This window comes from Myotis myotis, unplaced genomic scaffold, assembly GCF_014108235.1.
Source record: "Myotis myotis isolate mMyoMyo1 unplaced genomic scaffold, mMyoMyo1.p scaffold_m19_p_10, whole genome shotgun sequence".
Taxonomy (NCBI): Eukaryota; Metazoa; Chordata; class Mammalia; order Chiroptera; family Vespertilionidae; genus Myotis; species Myotis myotis.
This window is the reverse complement of record NW_023416314.1, coordinates 4,724,234-4,744,591: the sequence shown is the minus strand read 5'-3', so window position 1 is coordinate 4,744,591 and position 20,358 is coordinate 4,724,234. Positions and strand designations below refer to the sequence as shown.

The 20,358-nt window shown below is 43.2% G+C and overlaps 1 protein-coding gene across 1 annotated transcript; it reads left to right on the top strand.

The window, feature by feature from the left end:
- Window positions 1-836: 836 nt before the first annotated feature.
- On the top strand, window positions 837-13,955 carry REXO2 (RNA exonuclease 2). The gene is made up of 7 exons (XM_036324279.1): window positions 837-1,047; window positions 2,019-2,102; window positions 5,468-5,545; window positions 6,111-6,222; window positions 7,982-8,090; window positions 9,910-9,963; window positions 13,532-13,955. Exons 1-7 carry the CDS (start codon window positions 901-903, stop codon window positions 13,659-13,661), a joined length of 714 nt encoding a protein of 237 aa, XP_036180172.1. The 5' UTR covers window positions 837-900; the 3' UTR covers window positions 13,662-13,955.
- Window positions 13,956-20,358: the final 6,403 nt, after the last annotated feature.

Sequence of the window (20,358 nt, the reverse complement as noted above, 5' to 3'; positions counted from 1 at the left end):
GGAGTAAATATAGTTTCATTAAAACCAAAGCAACCCTGGCCTGGTAGCTCAGCTGGTTAGAGCACCCTCCCAATAAGCCAATGTTGCCGGTGCCACGACGAGCCTGGAGCCTAAGGCAACGGTATTTCCCCCCCCCCCCCCCCCCGCCCCACCCCTCCATCTCTCTCTCTGTAAAAACAACAAAAAGCAAAGCAGATTACAGAGCAAATTTAGCAGTTTTTAGTTCTTTTTCATTTAATTTGCCGCCTGGATTCGTCATACAAAGTCTATTTAACTTTGAGAACTTGTAAGGGAGGAAGAGTCGTCATTACCAGAGATACCCAACAGCTGAACGAAACAGACACCATCTCTCTGGAAGAAACATGGACTAACTCTGCCAACGAAAGAAAGGACTTCCACAACTAATACGTATCAAACGAGAAAAATACCCAGTGCGCCTAGTGGAGGGGCAGTTAAGTAAAAAGAGGGGTGGGGGAGGGAGTGCGCGCACAAAAGCAAAGATATATTTGACCCTCCTAACCTACAAATAGATAACCAGGTCTTTTTTGACCCAACAACGTAAGGAAGTTCTTTGACAACTAGGCAGTTTGCAACTAATCCAAACTCAGGAAACGACTCTTCGAAACGAATAAACTTAGTTCTGAAAAAACAAGCGCGTCCAATAACCTCTGAAAACACGTGGCGGGGGCGGAGAAATCGGTCGCAATAACAGGCGAGACTCTAAATCCCATCATCCCATTCGGCAGTGAAGCCGGGCTGTTCAGGGGCGAGCCGGCGCCCTGGATGCTGGGACTTGAGGTTTTGGCTCCTGCGCCTCCCCGCGGGTTTGCGACGTTTAGCGACTACCGCGCCTGCGCCAGCGCCGGCTGAGGCTAGGGTAGCGGCTGCGCGTGCCGGGCGATGCTAGGCGGCTCCCTGCGCTCCGGGCTGTTGCGACGTGTGGGTGGGAGCCGCGGGCAGTTCGGGGCGCGGGGTGTCGGCGAAGGTGGCGCAGCCATGGCGGCGGGGGAGAGCATGGCCCAGCGGATGGTCTGGGTGGACCTGGAGGTGAGTGAGGTCGGTGTGGGTGCGGGCAGGCGAGTGCGGTTTGGTGTGAGCCTGTCCGGGGAGAGCGGCGGGGGTCTGGGTCTCGGAGGTGGCAGGTGAGTGCCTCCCGGGAGTGGGCGGCGCGGGGCAAGGCGGGGGGCAGGAGTTCTCCGGGTGTTGGGGTGTTGGGAACTCTGCTGGACTCTGGGGTTTCCTTTCAGAAGGGAGGAGTTATCCATATGGCTGCTCCCCCTCCCCCCGCCCCCCCAACTCGCTAAGTCCGGTCGCGTTGAGCTTAGGGTCACGGCCAGGGGTGGGGTGGGCCAGCGGCTCTGCTAGCCCCACTTCCCCAGCCTCGCGGGACCCTGGGTGGCTGGAGCTGGACGGGACTCCGGAGATGACTCAGCCTTCCCCTTCATCCCATAAACCAGGAAACTGAGGCCCCGAAAGAGGAGTCCGCTCAGTCCAGCCGGGCTGTGAGGGAGCAGCTGAGCTGGGAGGGGACCCCACTTTTGTTCCCTTGGGGTTTTCCACACTCCTGCCAAGCACATCCCCTTCCTTGCAGCCTGGGTTTTCTCAGATATGAAATGAGGATAATAACAGTACTTTTTCTACATTTGATTGCGATGAAGATCAAGCCGTGTAATCAGTACGAAAACTTTGTGAACTCTGCGGAGACGTGGCGATGTCGGTTATCTGACGCTGCCAGAATTGGATGCTGTCAGCACGCAGTGTTGCTTATTTTGCATCTGTCCTAGAGTAGAACCAGGCTGCCTGACACAGAGCAGGGTTTTGGTAAATGTGAATGAATAGACGACGAATATTGAATGCTTTGAGGGCTCGCCGGGGAGCGTCATTGTCTCTTCTATCTTGGCTGTGGGGTATGAATTGAGTTTGCCTGAGGGAATTCCTGTTAAATGAATTTGGGTAAAATAGTCCAGAAAGATGGTTTGTGTGTGTTATGTATAATAGATGTATATTTTTTATTCCAGATGACGGGATTGGACATTGAGAAGGACCAGATTATTGAGATGGCCTGTCTGATCACTGACTCTGATCTCAACATTTTGGCCGAAGTACGCAATGCCCCCTTATCCCTGCGTACTGTTTAGAGTATATTGGAGATCCAAAGATTGTTTTTCCCTATCTCTTTATTTAAAAAATAAGATTAAGGTACAGAGTAATGTGCTAGGTCATGCATGATAAGGTTGGTACTAGAATCAGAGTAATTCATCTCACAGCCTAATTATTTTTCAATAAGCCATGCCCCAAATTACAGAAACATAAATGTTACCATTTTCTGAGCACTTACTGTGTGCCAGGCACAACTCTCTAAGTGCTTTACATGGATTCACTCTTAATGGGGAGAATGATGATAAGGTAGGCACTGTTATACTCATTTTATGGAGGAGGACATGTTGGCACAGAGATGTTGGGTAATTTGCCCAAGGCCACCAGGCTAGTTACTGCAGGAGCCAGGGGTTTAACCCAGGCAGTCTGAATGACGTGCCCCTAACCAGTAAGACAACCAACTAACTATACAGTGCCACCAGGAGTGGTGACTCACGCCAAAGCTGACATCTTTCTATCATAACTTTAAATTTAACTTGACTCCATATGTCCAGGTTTTGCCTTTTCAACTAGGACATGTGATTTTTCTAGATCTGTATGAAGATTTTAGAGAAAATCTGTTGGTGCAGAATCATAAAACACTCTCTTGTTGACATTGGACGTGATTAAAGTTTTAACATGATGCCTTTAACCGAAACATTAAACAAAACAAAACACACTTGTTGCCTTTTGGGCACTCGTGAAACATTTAATAAGTGTGTGACAGCATCTGATTGGTAGAGGGTGAAATCCCTGGCGTGGAATAACTCTGTTTCCAGTTGTCAGCAATAATCAGAGGCAGTGAGAGACTAGAGTAGAAACACAGTAGCTATGTTTGTGGGGAAGAGAGTCTTGTTAAAATAAGTTCCCAGAGGGTACGGTTGATGTGTTACTGGCACTGGATAGGTTTAATAAATCTATAGTTAGGACTTAACTTTTCCTGGGTGGGGAAGAGGGGAGAAGGCACTTATAGAGGAATTGCTACTTTTGTAGAGCAGCAGGCATACATCCTGGAGTCCCCCCTAAGAGATCAGCTGCAGGAGAGGCATTAGATTGACTTTCTTCTTGTAACAACTAACTTTAAAAAAAACTTTAAATAAATAAATAACGTAATGTAAATAAATAAAGCCCCGAGGTTTAGGTTTGGTGGTTTTACCCTGCCACTTGGCATTTACGAGAGATGAATAGTGAAGAGAAGTGCCTGTACTTACCAGCCCTGCTTACCCCTGGCTGAAGGAGAGTTTCCCGTAGACTGTTGATATAATGTGAAATCCTGACAGTTTAATGGGCCGGTCGGTTGATGTGGACTCTGGAGGAAATTTGGGTCTGTTCCCCAGCTGCCGATGAGTGCGACATTTGTAAATAGACTCAGTCAGATGAGGATAAGGATGTTAAAAAAAAAATGCTTAGGGGCTGTTGGCACTAGAGGGTCAGTTCCGTGGAAAATAAGTCTTATTTTTGTATGAGAGTTTGAGGGAAAATGTCTTATGCTGGTAGAAGAACAAGTATCCTACTCTGGAAATTTTTCTGTGGGTGGCTTACTGGGGTCTGGACTAAGTTAGCCTTAGATTGATAGTAGTTTTTTCCATCAGAGTTTGTTAGAACTGTTTTTTACAATATAAGGTGTGTGTGTGTGTGTGTGTGTGTGTGTGTGTGTGTGTGTTTAAATGGTATCAGAGCACATTTTTTGCTTCATGGAGTTTACCATTACCAGTTTTCTTATTTGGTTAAAACTTGTTAGTTGTAGAAGTGAGGCATATTTTAGTCAAATTTTAGCCATTCCTTTCAGTGACTGCATACTATTTTTACCACCTTAGTAGTAGTAATACCTTGGATTTATAGTACTTTTCTTCTAGAGAGTTCAAAGAACTTTCAGCCTATAATTTCTTTTATCTTGTTAACATCCCTTTGAGGGAAGGGGGCCAGTTTATAGCTCCATTGTCCGGAAGGAGAAACCGAGGCCAGGTGACTTGCAGTGACGACCTAAGTCGGGCTGTTACTGCTGGGCCTCAGCCAAGACACTTGCAGTTGAATGTTCTATTACAGGGACTGAGAACTCACAGGCACTTTCTTTCTTTCTTTTTTTTTTTTTTTTTTAATATATTTTATTGATTTTTTTACAGAGAGGAAGGGAGAGGGATAGAAAGTTAGAAACATCGATGAGCGAGAAACATCCATTAGCTGCCTCCTGCATGCCCCCTACTGGGGATGTGCCCGCAGCCAACGTACATGCCCTTGACCAGAATCGAACCTGGGACCCTGGAGTCTGCAGGCCTACGCTCTATCCATTGAGCCAAACCGGTTAAGGCTCAAAGGCACTTTCATTTTTCAGTTGTAAACAGTTACCTTTTTAATACGAGAACATAGTTAAATAGTATAACTATCATACACACACACACACACACACACACACATATTAGGATATTGGTTTTTCTTTTTCTTTATTTCTTTTTAAAATCTTTATTGTTGAAAGTATTACATATGAAGATATTGGTTTTTCATCCTGTTCTTCTGCTCTATAATATTCCCCAAAGTTTATGTACTTTCTTGGTATTTTTCTTGGTATTTTGTGTGTGTATATGTATACACACACACACACACACACACACTATTTTTTAAACAACCGTAAGTGAAATCACATGCGTGTGTATGCTGTTCTGCAATTTTCTTTTTCAGTTAGCAATATAGACACTTCAAAATGAACTCATAATCAGGGGTTGGCAAGTTTTTTTTAAAGAAGACCAAATATTAAATATTTTAGGCTTACAGTGCCATATACCTCACTATTACCTTTTTGGTTGGTTGTTTTACAACTATTTACCAATGTAAAAAGCATTCTTAGCTTTTTGGCAATAAAGCAAAAAAAAGTCACAGGCTGAGCTATAGTTTGTTGACCCTTGATAGATAACTAGTTCTTCTCAGTAAGCAGTTGTTTCAGTTTGTGTGTGTGTGTGTGTGTGTGTGTGTGTGTGTTCATTGAGTCTATTTTGCCACTTTAAACAGTGCTGGAATGGATGTGAGGGCGATCTGGCTGCTACATCTGTCACCCCATTGATCGCCAGGGTTGATTCAGCTGATCTGGCTGGCTAGGCGGGTGTCCCTCTCCTCCCTCACCGATCCATGAAAAAAAAAAAATAAACAGTGCTGGAATGAATGAGGACCACTTTAGAGTTAACAGATAATTGTTACAGATAACAGTTAAAGACTGCCGTTCCTCTCTTACTTTCTCTGGTATATATATATTTAATCCTTAAGATAGTTTCAACTTAACCTCAGAAACCAAGGCGATCCCTGTTGATTCTGGATGACTAATGGCTTTTCCCATCCACAGGGTCCTAACCTGATTATAAAACAGCCAGATGAGTTACTGGACAGCATGTCAGATTGGTGCAAGGAGCATCACGGGAAGGTAACACTATCCAATAGCAGGATTCCTGCCCTGGGGATCAGTAGCAGCATCTGAATCCGATACCATTGGTGGACGGTATTGTAAGGCGGGTGAGCGGAAGATTGCTTGGCGAGCCTGGAAAGCCGCTTTTTTGTTTGCTTTCCACCTCTGGGACCTCTGGAGAGCATCTTCTCCGCAGGTCCTCTTTTTCCCTCTCCTGCATTCAGCCTGTCGCCACCACATTGTGGATTGCCAAGTATTGCGCAGATCAGTCTTTGGATAAGGTTAGACATCAACTTTCAGACAAGGGGGAATGCTGCTCTCCTGTTGATACAATCTCTTCCCAGAGATTATATCCTTGGACTTCAAGTAGCACCTTTGTTGACTGTGTGGAAATGCTACTAACTATCAGGAACATAGCTTGACTTGGATTCTTAAGAAAAAAATCTGTGCAAAGATAGCAGTTTCAGTTTAAACTTGAGCTTTATAAATGGTCTAAGTATTTGCTCATTTTAGAAGTGTCATTTGGATGCCTTTGAATACCGACTTCATGTGTTTTTGGTGGGGCGGGGATTCTCTCTTGCAGTCCGGTCTAACCAAAGCAGTGAAGGAGAGTACAGTGACATTGCAGCAGGCAGAGTATGAATTTCTGTCCTTTGTGCGACAGCAGACTCCTCCGGGGCTCTGTCCGCTCGCAGGTAAAGTTCAGTCCTTTGTGTGCCTTGTAGGTAGTCTTCCATTCTAGGAGCTCAAGAGACTGCCGTTCCAGAAAGATCAGCCAAGACCATCATGTCTTCCGCTTATCCTGATTTGGATTATGCATCTTACTTTCGTGTTTCAGTGTCCTTGTATAACTTATACATGAATATTGGGAACATGCCCTGAAACCTGATAAGAGGTCTGAGGTACAGATTAACTCAGTAAACATTTCCCCTGTATTTTTATTATGGAGAATTTTCAAATGTACAGAAAAGTTGGATTTAGGAATTGTTAACCTTAGGCCATGATTGTTTTACCTGTCTTTTTAAAAATATATTTTTTAAAATACATTTTAAAATATATTTATTGATTTCAGAGAGGAAGGGAGAGGGAGAGAGAGATAGAAACATCAATGGTGAGAAAGAATCATTGATGTGTTGCCTCCTGCACGCCCCCTCCTGGGGATTCAGCTGGCAACCTTGGCATGTGCCCTTGACTGCTTGACCGGAATTGAACCCGGGACCCTTAAGTCCCAGCTAGGGCTACCTGTCTATTTTTGTTGGACATTTAAAAGTAAATTGCAGCCCTGACCGCTTTGGCTCAGTGGATAGAGCATCGGCCTGCGGACTTAAGGGTCCCAGGTTCGATTCTGGTCAAGGGCACGTACCTCGGTTGCAGGCATATCCCCAGTAGGGGTTGTGCAGGAGGCAGCTGATTGATGTTTCTCTCTCATCAATGTTTCTAGCTCTCTATCCCTCTCCCTTCCTCTCTGTAAAAAAAAATCAATAAAATATATTTTTAAAAAAAGTAAATTGCAGGCACCATAATACTCTATTTCTAAATACTTCATCAAACATTTCCAATAAGTAAGGACATTTTCTTATGTAACCACAATAGCATTATCACATTAAGGTAATTAAAATTATTCAGTAACAGTTGCTATCTAGTCCACATCCAAAATGTCTGATTGTTTTTGAACCAGGATTTAATTAAGGCTCATGTATTTCATTTAGTTATTATGTCTCTTCTCTTAATCTAAAATGTCCACCTTTGTGTTTTTTCTTTGTGACACTCACTTTTTAAAGAAACAAAGCTAATTCTAGGTTTTTGAAAGCAATGCCTTGTCAGGGAAGTTAATGTTTTATGGAGATGTATTTGAATTTGTATATGTAAATTGATATAGTAACTGACATTTTTCTTAAACATTCACAAAAAAAGTTTTGACATTAAGTACTAGAGCATATATTGTATAAATTTCCCCTTTTGCCAATGGAGCTGATGTCTGTTTTACAGTTCTCATTTAAAATTTAGTGTTTTTAATATAAATTACTGTATGGAAACACGAATGATATGATTTGTTAAAATTGGAATGTAAATAAATGTTTCAACTTATGTGATTCATTAAAAGTTAAATTTTTAGTGTTAGTGGTGTGGATTTTGTGACACTGGGAGAAAATTTGCACATCTGGTTGATATAAAAAAGTAACAGATAGATTTGTGCATTGTTTTAAGTATGTGGAAGGATAGCTTTACCCTTTTGTCCAGATTTATCCTTTTGTTTACAAATTTGTGAGCTAGACTAACTAAATGCTCAGAATCTGCACTTGTAACCTAATCAGACACTCAAATCTTGAGGTGCTTTTAGGATTTGTTTGAATTAAAAAAATTATCTCCATTTCAAATATAGTTTATGAATTTTTATATCCTGTTGTATGCTACTAGAAATACATAGATGCGGTATACTTCGTGTCTTTCTAGGAAATTCAGTTCATGCAGATAAGAAGTTTCTTGACAAATACATGCCCCAGTTCATGAAACATCTTCATTATAGAATAATTGATGTGAGCACTGTTAAGGAACTGTGCAGGTAAGGGCTATATTGAGGAACCATTAAACTCTCATTTAGCATGTTTTTGTTTTTTTCTAAGGGTTTGTCTTTTTTAAAAAATATGTTTTTATTGATTTCAGAGAGGAAGGGGGAGAGAGATAGAAACATCAATGATGAGAGAGAACCATTGATTGGCTGCCTCCTGCACACCCTCTACTGGGGACCGAGCCTAAAACCTGGACACGTTCCCTGACTGGGAATCGAACCGTGACCTCCAGGTTCATGGGTCAGTGCTCAACCACTGAGCCACACTCTGGGCTCATTTAGCATGTTTAATTGAGGACTTGTGAAAAGTAATTGAATAGAGCTGTAAAACTTGGGATGCAAAGTGGACATTTAACTTCCTCAATCCGTAGTCACTTGGACCAGGACCTAAATTTATTCTGTGCTGGTGACAATTGGGGGAAACAATGTCAAAAATCTTCCATATAAGTTTCATTAATTCAGAAAATCGAGTACCCATTCTGTGCCACGTGTTGGCTGATGTACCGGGGACATATATATAGATGAAAAGCCCTTAAGTAGCTTAGAATTTAATGAGTTGACAGATGTGTAAAAAATTCACCCTAAAAATACACCGTTGGTGACTTCTCTAATGGAAATGTGCGTACAGAACATTGAAGGCCCCAGGGCAGGGGCCTCTAAGTGCTGGAGTGAGGGGACTGGGAAAACTAGGGGCAATGGCTTTTCAAGTTGAGATTTAAAGAAGAGTAGAAATTTTCTAGGTATCGAGGAGGGGCATTGTAGAGAACGGGAGGAGGTATAAAGATATGAGGGAGCAGGAAGATAAGGACAACAAAGTTTAAAGAATTGCAAATAGTTCATGAATGCTGGAGTGCAAAGCTCAAGGCTGGGGAAAGTAGGAGATGAGGTCCCATTAGGAAGGGCTGGTATGCCATGCTGAGGAGGTTGGAATTCTCTTGTAAGGGATGGGATTCCTTTGAAATGTTTAGAGCTGTGGTTCTCAACCTTCCTAATGCCGCCACCCTTTAATACAGTTCCTCATGTTGTGGTGACCCCCAATTTCATTGTTACAAATTGAACGTAATTAAAGCATAGTGATTAATCACAAAAACAATATGTAATTATATATGTGTTTTCCGATGGTCTTAGGCGACCCCTGTGAAAGGGTCGTTCGACCCCCAAAGGGGTCTCGACCCACAGGTTGAGAACCGCTGGTTTAGAGGAATGAGTGATGTGATTAGATCATAGTGATTAGATGGTGGCAAGAAAAGGTAGGGAGATAAGAAAGGAGACTTGTATCATCTTGGAGAGAAGAATGAGCTAGGGAAATGACACTTGGGTGCTAGAGAGGGTAGGGAATAAAGTATTTGAGGAAGTCATTTGGCTGGCATTGAATGTTTGAATGGGGGAGTGAGGAGAAGGAAGAGATGTAAGAAGATTCTAGTGTTTCTAGTTTGGCAGCTAGGTAGATGTTCAGAGATACAGAGGAAAGTAGGAGAAAGTGGCTTTGGTAGATGGGGGAAGGGAGATCTTGAGGAGGCTGGGTGTGGTTATATATAGTTGAGTTGTAAGTGTCTGGTGGATTTTTAGATGTTGTCTGCAGCGGTCAGTTGGACATCCAAGACAAACTCCGGAGAGCGCAGATGCAGGAGTCTTAGGCATTGATGAGCTTGCCCAAAGAGTACAGAGACTGAAGAGAGGAGAGGGTGGGAGATAGGCCCAGGCAAGGAGGCAACTTGATAGTCACAACCCAAATGCCTTTTTCAGTTAATAAGATGCTTGAGTGACTCAGTATATTTGAGACGCCTTTGAGAGTTCCATTTTTGCTGTGTAGACGCTGGTATCCAGAAGAATATGAATTTGCACCCAAGAAGGCTGCTTCTCACAGGTAAGTTTGCCTTCCGCTGCGTAGCAATCGGGCATGCCAGATGCCTGGCTGCATTAAATAATGTCTCTTCCCCACTCCTTTTCCTTGGGGGAAAATAAAGGACAACTCACATAAGAAGAACTTCCTTTTGCTAAGACCAGCAGAAATTCTGGCCAGGATTCTAGCATCCCATCTATATATATTAAAGGCTAAGTGACTGACCGGCATGTACATATGACACACACTGCCTACCAGGGAACAGATGCTCAACGCAGGGGACTTGGCAGTGGCGGTTCTCAGGTGACGCACCCCAGAGCCAGAGAGGAGGGAGTCTGATTCCTCGTGGGGCTGTGCAGTTCCATCTTTGGCCATGGGTTATGTTGTTGCTGTGGCACTGTCGGCCCTGAATCTGGTTTACTGCTGAGGTGCGGTGACTTGGCAGCGGAGGTTCTCGGGTGATGCACCCCGGAACCAGAGAGGAGGGAGCCCGATTCCTTGCGGGGCTGCGTGATTCCACCTTTGGCCGTGGGTTATGTTGAGAAAGGGCGAATAGTGATATTAAAATATTTCTTCTAATTAATTTCCTTTCAATGGGCATGAATCTGTGCACCGGGCCACTAGTTCTGAGTTATATAGGGTCTTATGTCATATATATACGTATATATACATATATACGTATATATATGTTTTTATTGATTTCAGAGAGAAAGAAAGAGATAGAAACATCAATGATGAGAGAGAATCATTGATCGACTACCTCCTGCACACCTGCCCGTTCCAAACGGGATTGAGCCAGCAACCCAGGCATGTGCCCTAACTGGGAATTGAACTGTGACCTCCTGGTTCATAGGTTGATGCTCAACCACTGAGCCACACCAACTGGGCGGGTCTTAAGTCTTTATTGCAGTTTTAAAAATTTTAGATACCTTAGCCTGTAGGTATGTGAAACTGTCTAATTTTTCTAGTCATAAGCAGTATTAATTTCCTTCCCAGCAAGACTATAGACTTGTAGCCATTTAAAATTAGAACACTTTGTGTATCTAACTTTGACACTTTAGTTTTTCAGATTGTTTCTTTTATGTTTGCAGCTTTAGGAACAAGTACATAAGGAACTTAAAGATCTTATGTATTTAGTGTCCTCTTTTACTTTTTGATTTCTGTAATCTTTCAGGAGGAACATACACCTTAGTGGGGGATATAGCAGCTGGCTTAAGGCAGCATTTGGTTCATCCATTTACTGTGCTCCTACTCTGTGCCAGGAACAGTTATAGGCAAACATAGAAAAACAAAGTCCCTGCTCTAAAGAGTCTGGCATTCTTAGGGTTTTTTTTTTGTTTTCTTTGATTGGACTTGCATGGACTACAGCACAGTAATACATGGGGAGAATATTTTATCTGAAATAAATGGGGCTTGATGTGTTTCAGAATTTTTCAGGTTTTAGAGAGGTAATAGTACGTCTGTAGTGATTATTATGTAATACTCCTAATGGTCTGGGGAAGCACCGCATAATCACAGACATCGATACTTCTGCAGTGAAATATATGGGCATTCGCATCAAGTGGCATTGCTGGTGACTATAAGTAGCCTCACATCAAGACTGGTCAGGTTTTACCACATTCTGGATTATGAAAGTGCTTTGGGTTTTCAGATCTCTCTTGGATTTCAGTATTGTGGATAGGGTGTTGTGCACCTTGATTTAGCCAGAGACTATTTATATATATATATATACACACACACACACACACACACACACACACACACACACACATATATATGTGTGTGTGTGTGTGTGTATGTATATGTATATGTATATATATAAATAATTTTATTGATTTCAGAAAGGAAGAGGGAGAGAGAAACATCAATGATGGGAGACAATTATTGATCAGATGCCTCCTGCAAGCCCCATACTGGGAATTGAGCCCACAACCTGGGCATGTGCCCTGATCGAGAATCAAACCATGACCTCGTTCATAGGTTTGATGCTCAACCACTGAACCACGTTGGCCAGGCCAGAGGTGGTATTTTTTATAGTTTTAGCTCTCTACCACATATCTAGGACCTGGGAAGAAAGCAAAATTGTTGCCATACCACAGGAATCATTGAAGTTGGTGCAGTCTATTCTCTAGAAGAGACCCGTGGCCCATCGTTCTGCGCTTACTGATTTACCTGTTTTATAATGCTGGTACCTGATTTCTCAGACCGTGACAGATGAGAAGCAGCTGTTGGAGGAGAAGAGCGGCGGTTAGATGGAGGCAGGCCGCCCCTGGTTATGGCACAAACCCTCACAGAGAGGAGTAGATCCTCCTCTATGCGGTCTGACAGTCGATGGTTATTGTGTGATTGAGTCACCAGTCATGCTCCAGGGTGTTGGTGTGCTTACTGCGGGCCGTCACTAAGTGTTGCCCATTGTCTCCCGGACTGTGCTTCATGAGTTGTTAATGTTTCTTCTCCAAAATAAAACATATTTTGTTACTGATTTCAGCGAGGAAGGGAGAGGGAGGGAGGGAGAGAGGGAGAGAGAGAGAGGGAGAGAGAGAGAGAGAGGGAGGAAGGAGAGAAATATCAGCGATGGGAGAGAATCATTGATTGGCTGCCACCTGCACTTGGCGGTGCCTGCAACCCGGGCATGTGCTCTGATCGGCCTGGAATCGAACTGTGACTCTTGGTTCATAGGTTGACGCTCAACCTCTGAGTCACACCAGCCAGCTGAGCTGTTTATTTTTCCACAAATGTGGTCACTTAAGTTTTAGAAATACTGTGTATAGTACAACCTTTTCTTGGCAATTCACAGTACACGTTGTGCATTAAATGCTTTGCAAAGGATTTCAGAAAGGAAATTTTTTTTTTAAAATATATTTTACTGATTTTCCACAGAGAGGAAGGGAGAGAGATAGTTAGAAACATCGATGAGAGAGAAACATCGACCAGCCGCCTCCTGCACACCCCCCACTGGGGACGTGCCCGCAACCCAAGCACATGCCCTCGACCGGAATTCGAACCTGGGCCGACGCTCCATCCACTGAGCCAAACCGGCTTCGGCCAAAAAGGAAATTTTTAATCTAGTTTTTCGTAAGCTTATTTGAGCCTGGAATTCTTTTTTTCTGTGGAATACATCACCATCTTATGGAATTGTTTTTGGGAGACTAATGTCATATATTAGATTTTTTAAAAAAACATTTTAGAAAAGCACTTACATATGCTTTACTGAAATGTTCCAGTTTTTTTTTTAAGATTTTTTTTTCTTGATTTTTTTAGGAAGAAGGGAGAGAGAGATAGAAACATCAATGAGAGAGATACATCCATGGGCTGTGAGAGAGACACATCTATCGCTGCCTCCTGCACGCCCCCTACTGGGGATACAGCCCGCAGTCTGGGTATGTGCCCTTGACCAGGAATCAGCAACCTTTCCATGCATGGGACGATGCCCACCCAACCAACCGAGCCACAGCTGCCAGGCAGAATATTCCCGTGTTTGATGTCAGCTGGTGGCCTGTTCTTAAGTTATTAATACGAAGCTGTGCATTGTAAAGTGACCATTGTCTCTGCTCTGGGGCACTTCAACTCAGTATAGTATGTTTGCTTGTAGGGCACTTGATGACATTAGCGAAAGCATCAGAGAACTTCAGTTTTACCGAAATAACATCTTCAAGAAAAAAACAGATGAAAAGAAGAGGAAAATTATGGAAAATGGGGAGAACGAGAAGACTGTGAGTTGATGCCAGTGTTCGTGCTGCCACCACGGTTCTCTGGAGCAGCTGCTGGTGGTTTTGTTCACGCGGAGGCTTGGCAGAGCACCTTCTCTCAGTTAACCCGCAGCTCCCGGTTGTGCAAGCAGACAGCACCTGAAATACTACTTTTCTCCTAACATGCCGTTTTCATTTATGACACAGCAGCACCTTTGTAAGTACCAGGTCTTGTCCACCCCTTGGTACAAATCTGCATTTGCTTTTAGACCATTTCTTTTGTTTTGTTTTTTTAAAAGAATAAATCTAGTTCTATTGAAATGCAAACCTTTGTGTCCCATCTATTTTTTAGTAGTTTAATCATTAATAAACGATGACCCTTTCTTTCTTTTTAACTGGTGTGGCTAATGTTTAAGTCCTCATAGTGCCATTAGGGACAGATTAAGTTTCTTAAGGGAAACAAGAAGGGAACTTGTTCTGCTTTGCTTTACAAGTCTAGAATAGAACAACTTGAAGTAGATTCAGAGAAGCAGATTTGGGTTCATTGTTACAGTTATCGGATTAACAGAGGCTTGGAATAGCTGCTCTTCACTATATTCAAGAAATTCAAGTAAGTAATCCGACAGGGATTCTCTAGGTAATAACTCAGGTTTATTGAGTAAATACTATGTGCATGGCTATCATTCTGCTATATTTATAGAACGCAAATATGTATAGGTGGCTGCCCTAGGTCTGATGGTCAGTAAGTATTTGAGAAGGGATTTCGGTTTGAATATCTTAACTCCTAAGAGCCTAGTACTAAAGTGATTCCTTAGCCGGAGTGTCCATTAGAACCATGTAGAACACGTCTCATTTCTCCTTAAGAAATCAGATTTGGGAAAGGCCCGCAGGTGACCTGTGTTTCCTAGAGGTCCATTGGACTGGAAGACTTGAGTAGAGATCTCCAGTTCCATTCCAACTTGATGATGGCCACTGTGTGAGTGAACATAGCAGTGGGACCCTACTGTGGAAGAGTTACACGGAAATCGCTCGATGGCACACCAGAATTCTCTCCCAGTTTCATTTCCTAAGCTGTTTTACTTACAGGGCAGCCACAGGAGTGGAGAGAGGTTTTAGTGTAACTTTTCCCAAATGTGTAATTTCAGGCCCAGTTCACAAGTGTATGTGTGAAGTGATGAAAACAGAAGTCTGCTGACTTCTCTGGCCGTTTGCAATGGCCTGGGCTTCAGCCCCTGTCCCGACGTCAGCGTTTTGGAAGACAGGATTGTGTAATCGTTGAGAAGCGGGCTCGCAGTCAGACTGGGCTCACACCGAGCTCCGGGACATGCAGAGTCACTTTGGCGAGTTCACTTTTCTGAGCCTCAGTTTTCTTTTTTTTTAATATGTTTTATTGGTTTTTTACAGAGAGGAAGGGGGAGGGATAGAGAGCCAGAAACGTCGATGAGAGAGAAACATCGATCAGCTGCCTCCTGCACACTCCCCACTGGGATGTGCCGCAACCAAGATACATGCCATTGACCGGAATCGAACCTGGGACCCTTGAGTCCGCCGGCCGACGCTCTATCCACTGAGCCAAACCGGTCAGGGCAAGCCTCAGTTTTCTTATCTGTGCAATGAGAATGAATGGTTAGAAGTAAATGAAATGCTGCTCCCAGTAGTGTAGTGCTGAGCCCCGTGCCTGGCACAGTGAGCGCCCCTGGAGATAGCTAACGCGTCATGGTAATGGCTGGTCTCAGGCCAGCACCTCTGCGAGAGGGGCTGTGCTGGCCGGGGCGTTGCCTCGGTCAGGGGCCACTCCATGCCTGTGACTGCATGATGCTGAGGACTGTTATGAACTTCACTAACAGTGTGACTTTGATGGGCTTAGTGCTTCTCACTAAAATTTGGCAGGATAGTCTTTGTCCTTAGTTGACTCTCAGGAATGCTATAAATTGTAATGTAAGAAAAGATGAAAACACTGGGCTTGCGAAAGAGGTTCACAGGAAGCAGATACTGCTGTAATTGCTGTAGGATTTCTCCCACGTAGCTGGCCTGTGTGCCATGTTAACTGAGCCCTGCCATTTAGTTTTCTGTCTTTTTTTTTTTTTTAAATCCTGACCTGGGGATATTTTTCCCATTGATTGCTTAGAGTGGAAAGAAGGAAGGGAGGGAGGGAGGGAGAGAGAGAAACATTGATGTGATCGATTGGTTGCCTCCTGCACGGGCCCCGACTGGCCAACTGGGGCCGGGGATTGAACCTGCAACCCAGGTACGTGCTCTTGATTGGGAATCAAACCTGCGACCTTTTGGTGTGTGAGCGACACTCTAACCACTGAGCAACACTGGCCAGGGCCCATTTAGTTTTCTTACGAGTTTTAACTTCTGGTGTTCAATTTAAATCTTGTGTCACGTGAATGGCCAGTTGATTTAAGCTTCTGTTTGGTATCTTCATTACATAGCAGAATTCTCCGTTACCCCTAATGGAGCATGTTCATTTTTAGTGAAATAATTGATAGCTGTGAGAGAAGCCAGTCTGGTCTGATGCAAGTCTGTGTGAAGACATGATGGTTCAGTGGTTAGTCCATTATTCATTAGTTTGCTTACAAATAAATATCCATTTGTAGTGCAGGTAACTATGATTTCACAGGGATTCCTGAAGCTATGAAGTAATTTCTGTGAAATGAACTGCAATGCAAATTGGTTTAAATATATCTGCAGCCTTAAAAATGATCAGTGTTTGTTTAGCAGAGTTGGCCAATCCAGTGCTCCCGGGGGCTGTTCAGTTAGTGGTTCCTTCTGTCTGTGCTGTAATTATCCTGCAAGCTCTATTCTTAGGATCACCCAGGATGTTTCCCTGCCTGCACGCAGGAGCTGCGTCTGCTGTGGTGAGTCTCAGTGTTCCTCCAGAGCTCATGATTGCCTAGCCCCGTGATGGCAAACCTTTTGAGCTCGGCGTGTCAGCATTTTGAAAAACCCTAACTTAACTCTGGTGCCGTGTCACGTATAGAAATTTTTTGATATTTGCAACCATAGTAAAACAAAGACTTATATTTTTGATACTTATTTTATATATTTAAATGCCATTTAACAAAGAAAAATCAACCAAAAAAATGAATTCGCGTGTCACCTCTGACACGCGTGTCATAGGTTTGCCATCACTGGCCTAGCCATTGTACTGAGTGCCTGGGCAGGAAGGACTCCCTCCTTCAGCAGCTTCGCCAGGGGAGATAGGAACGGAACCTGAGACACCTGTTATTTTTTGTTTACCAGACAATATATTCCTTTATTAATAAACCAGCTGACAAATTCATGGGGAAATTTATAGTTTCCTTTGGCAGAACTAGTGTTCTTATATGTGCAAGTCTTAAAAAAATAAATAATAGCTTGTCATAGTGTTGAAGTTCAATTTTGTCATTAAATAAAATTTGACACATTGATTGCCTTGTGACAGTTCACGAAAGTCCTAGTACACTCCAGCAAGGACAGTAGCAGCAAATGGGCTGTGGCTAGGGTAAGACATCTGAATCAGATTAATGAGAATAAAGCTATTATATTACCATATGTCTATTGATGAGGCAAAAGCTATTATGCTACCTATTGATACTGTGTTTCTGTTGTCAGAATGAATTGATTTTAGTTATTTGAGCAAAGCTTTTAATTTTATGCGGGTCTTTGTTTTGGGGTTTTTTTTTTACCTTTTGAGTCCCTCTTTATGTGGCTCCTGATAAAACCATTGCCATGCTGGTAAAAGAGTTCCTCCCTCGTTGAGTATTTTCTGTTGAAAAGAAGAGTTTTCTATGAGGGTGGGTCTTAAACGTTCTCAACACATACACACACGCACCATACTAGGGTAACTATGGATAGATTTTTTAGCTTGATGGTGAATTTTTCCCCTGCATTGTATACATTTACATAAAATCATTAAGTTGTATACTTTAAACATATTTCTGTATGTCAAAGATATCTCAATAAAGTTGTTAACATGTGTTTCAAACACTACTAACAAGAAGGGAGTAAAAATTTTCATTTTACTAGAATGCAGGCAGCTATAATAGTTGCTTTCATAATTGAGTTGTCAAGTTGAATGCATAGACTTAACTTGGTCTTCAGGATGATTTAATTCATTTAGTTTTGTGCGTGGGTTATAATACCACTGATAATCTATGATGCAGAAAACAAAAGTCTCTCATTTGGAATAAGCCCTAAGAGAATGAGAAGATTGGGGAGTGGGGAGCAAAAATATGTTCTTGTGCAAATGAAAACATACCATGAACAGCCTACAGAATCCTTGGGGACCCAGAGTAAGTTGCATAATTTGGGTTGCACAACAATATGAGGAGGAAAAACCAAGGAATTTAAAGCATTCCTAGAATCTTTTGATTCCCAATATGTAATAGAAGGAAGTGGGCAATTTAGGGCATTGTTGTCTACTGTGTCAGCTTAAAGTGGTATAAGGAACTGCTGGTTTGGTCTACAAAGGAAATTAGACAAATTACTATCCTTTGGGAGCATCTCATCTCCTTGTTTCTAAATTTAGCCATCTCTGTTGGGACAGAGATGATTTTTAATTCTGAGTTAGGGATATTTCTTGGATAATCTAGGTTCACAGGCTCATGCATACTGCCCTGGAACCCAGCCCTGTTTTGTTTCTGTGAAAAACCTTACTCATTTTGCATTCCATCTCACCAGCTCACAACTTATATTGAACAATAGAATTCATTGTTGAATTGGAGGCTATATATAGTTTTATACTTTCATTCATCTTGGTTGTGTGCTCTTTGTTTAAATTATTTTTTTCTTTTTAAAATGTTTTTGTTGATTTCAGAGAGAGGAAAGGAGAGGAAGAGAGAGATAGAAACATCAATGATGAGAGAGAATCGTTGAAGCCGCAACCTGGGTATGTGCCCGAGAATTGGACCTGGCATGGCCTCAACTCTGGCCAGCCTCATTCATTTTTCTTCTTTCTTTTTCTTTTTTTAAAAATATATTTTATTGATTTTTTTACAGAGAGGAAGGGAGAGGGATAGAGAGTTAGAAACATTGATGAGAAAGAAACATCGATCAGCTGCCTCCTGCACACCCTCTACTGGGCATGTGCCCGCAACCAAGGTACATGCCCTTGACCGGAATCGAACCTGGGACCCTTCAGTCCGCAGGCTGATGCTCTATCCACTGAGCCAAACCGGTTAGGGCTCATTTATTTTTCTTATACACACTCTTGTCTTTACCATTCTAGGGATTCTAAAGTACTTTAATATATCTTTCTGCTTCCTTATTTTGTCTTTAGAGTCTTATGAAATAGGTTGACATGATAGCCCAATCATTTAAAAAAATTTTATTTTTTATTAATACTCACCTGAGGATATTTTTTCCATTGTTTTTTAGAGAGAGTGGAAGGGAGGGGAAAAGACACAGAAAGAAACATCGATGTGAGAGAAACACATTGATTGGTTGCCTCCTGAATGCATCCCAACTGGGATTGAGCCTGCATCCAAGGTACGTGCCCTTGACCAGAATCAAACCTGGGACCTTTTAATTCATGGGCTAACACTCTATCCATTGAGCCAAACTGGCTAGGGCTAGCACAATCATTTTATGTTTATACTAGGGGCTCAGTGCACACATTCATGTACCTTGAAAGGAACTGTGCCTCGAGGCTGCGGTGGGCACAGGGGCGGGTCTTGGCCCATCCTCCATGCCCCCGCCTGGTCCCTCACACCGCGCCCCTGGTCCCCGGTTGGCCTGCAGGGCAGCCCCTCTCCCACTGCTGCTATTCCCATGTGCTGACGGCACCAGCCCTGCTTGCACCGGCTGACGGCCCAGAGTGCTTGGGGCCAGCACCAGCAGCGGGTGCAAGTGGCGGCTGCTGCCCTGATTGCCCCTCAGGAGCACGGGGAGGTGGAGAAGCCCTAAGGGGCGATCAGGGCTGGCAGCTGCCACTCATACCTGCTGATGGCACTGAGTGATCAGGACCATCGCTGGGCACCAGCAGCAGGTGTGAGCAGAAGCTGTGGCACTGGCTGCGGGTGCGAGTGGGGCCAGTGCCGGCAGCAGGTGCGAGTGCCTGGCGGGTACCGCAGCACGGAGAAGCAAAGAATTTTCAGTAACCATCAGAGGTTCCCCCTGAAGACAGCGATTGGCGCCCCACCTTGATCTGGCGCTCCCACTCACCTGCTCCACCATTCTGCCGTGGCCAATGCCTGCCATGTCCCGCACACACCCCCTGGTGGTCAGCGCACATCATAGCAACCAGTTTTTCGGTTGTTTGGTCTATTTGAATATTAACCTTTTATTATATAGGATTTAACAACCAGCAGAAAGAATTGGTAGAAAAACTAGAAAGTAGGACAGATGTTAGGGACACGTTAAGAAAAGTCCTAGCCCTCCCTAGAGTGAGATCGGAGCAAAGGTTGCTCCTGTTCGGACTATTTATGTGAAATATGAACTTCCAGAATGTGGGATTAGCATTCTGTGCCCTGGACCAGCTCTTTCCAGGAAACCTATTCCCTCCTCAGACTATCAGTATTTGTTTGAAACGGCGTTGGGTTTTATAAATAGCGAAACTGTTTACATTGGTTGGATACTCCATAGAGGTTGCCAACTTTTATCTTGCCAAGTAAGGATGTTAAAAAATACCATCTCCTATCACTACAATTTCATAAAAGAAAAGACATTTCAAACCTATATTTCAAAATAGAGGATAGGTACTTTAAATTGAATGCGTGTAGTTTTGTGAAAAATCCAGTTGTGT

Bases quoted from the DNA above. Each gene is read 5' to 3' on its own strand.
- REXO2 (XM_036324279.1), top strand. From the start codon at position 901: ATGCTAGGCGGCTCCCTGCGCTCCGGGCTGTTGCGACGTGTGGGTGGG. The intron at 5,546-6,110 runs GTAACACTATCC...TCTCTCTTGCAG, and splicing joins GCAAGGAGCATCACGGGAAG to TCCGGTCTAACCAAAGCAGT. The intron at 6,223-7,981 runs GTAAAGTTCAGT...GTGTCTTTCTAG, and splicing joins GGGGCTCTGTCCGCTCGCAG to GAAATTCAGTTCATGCAGAT.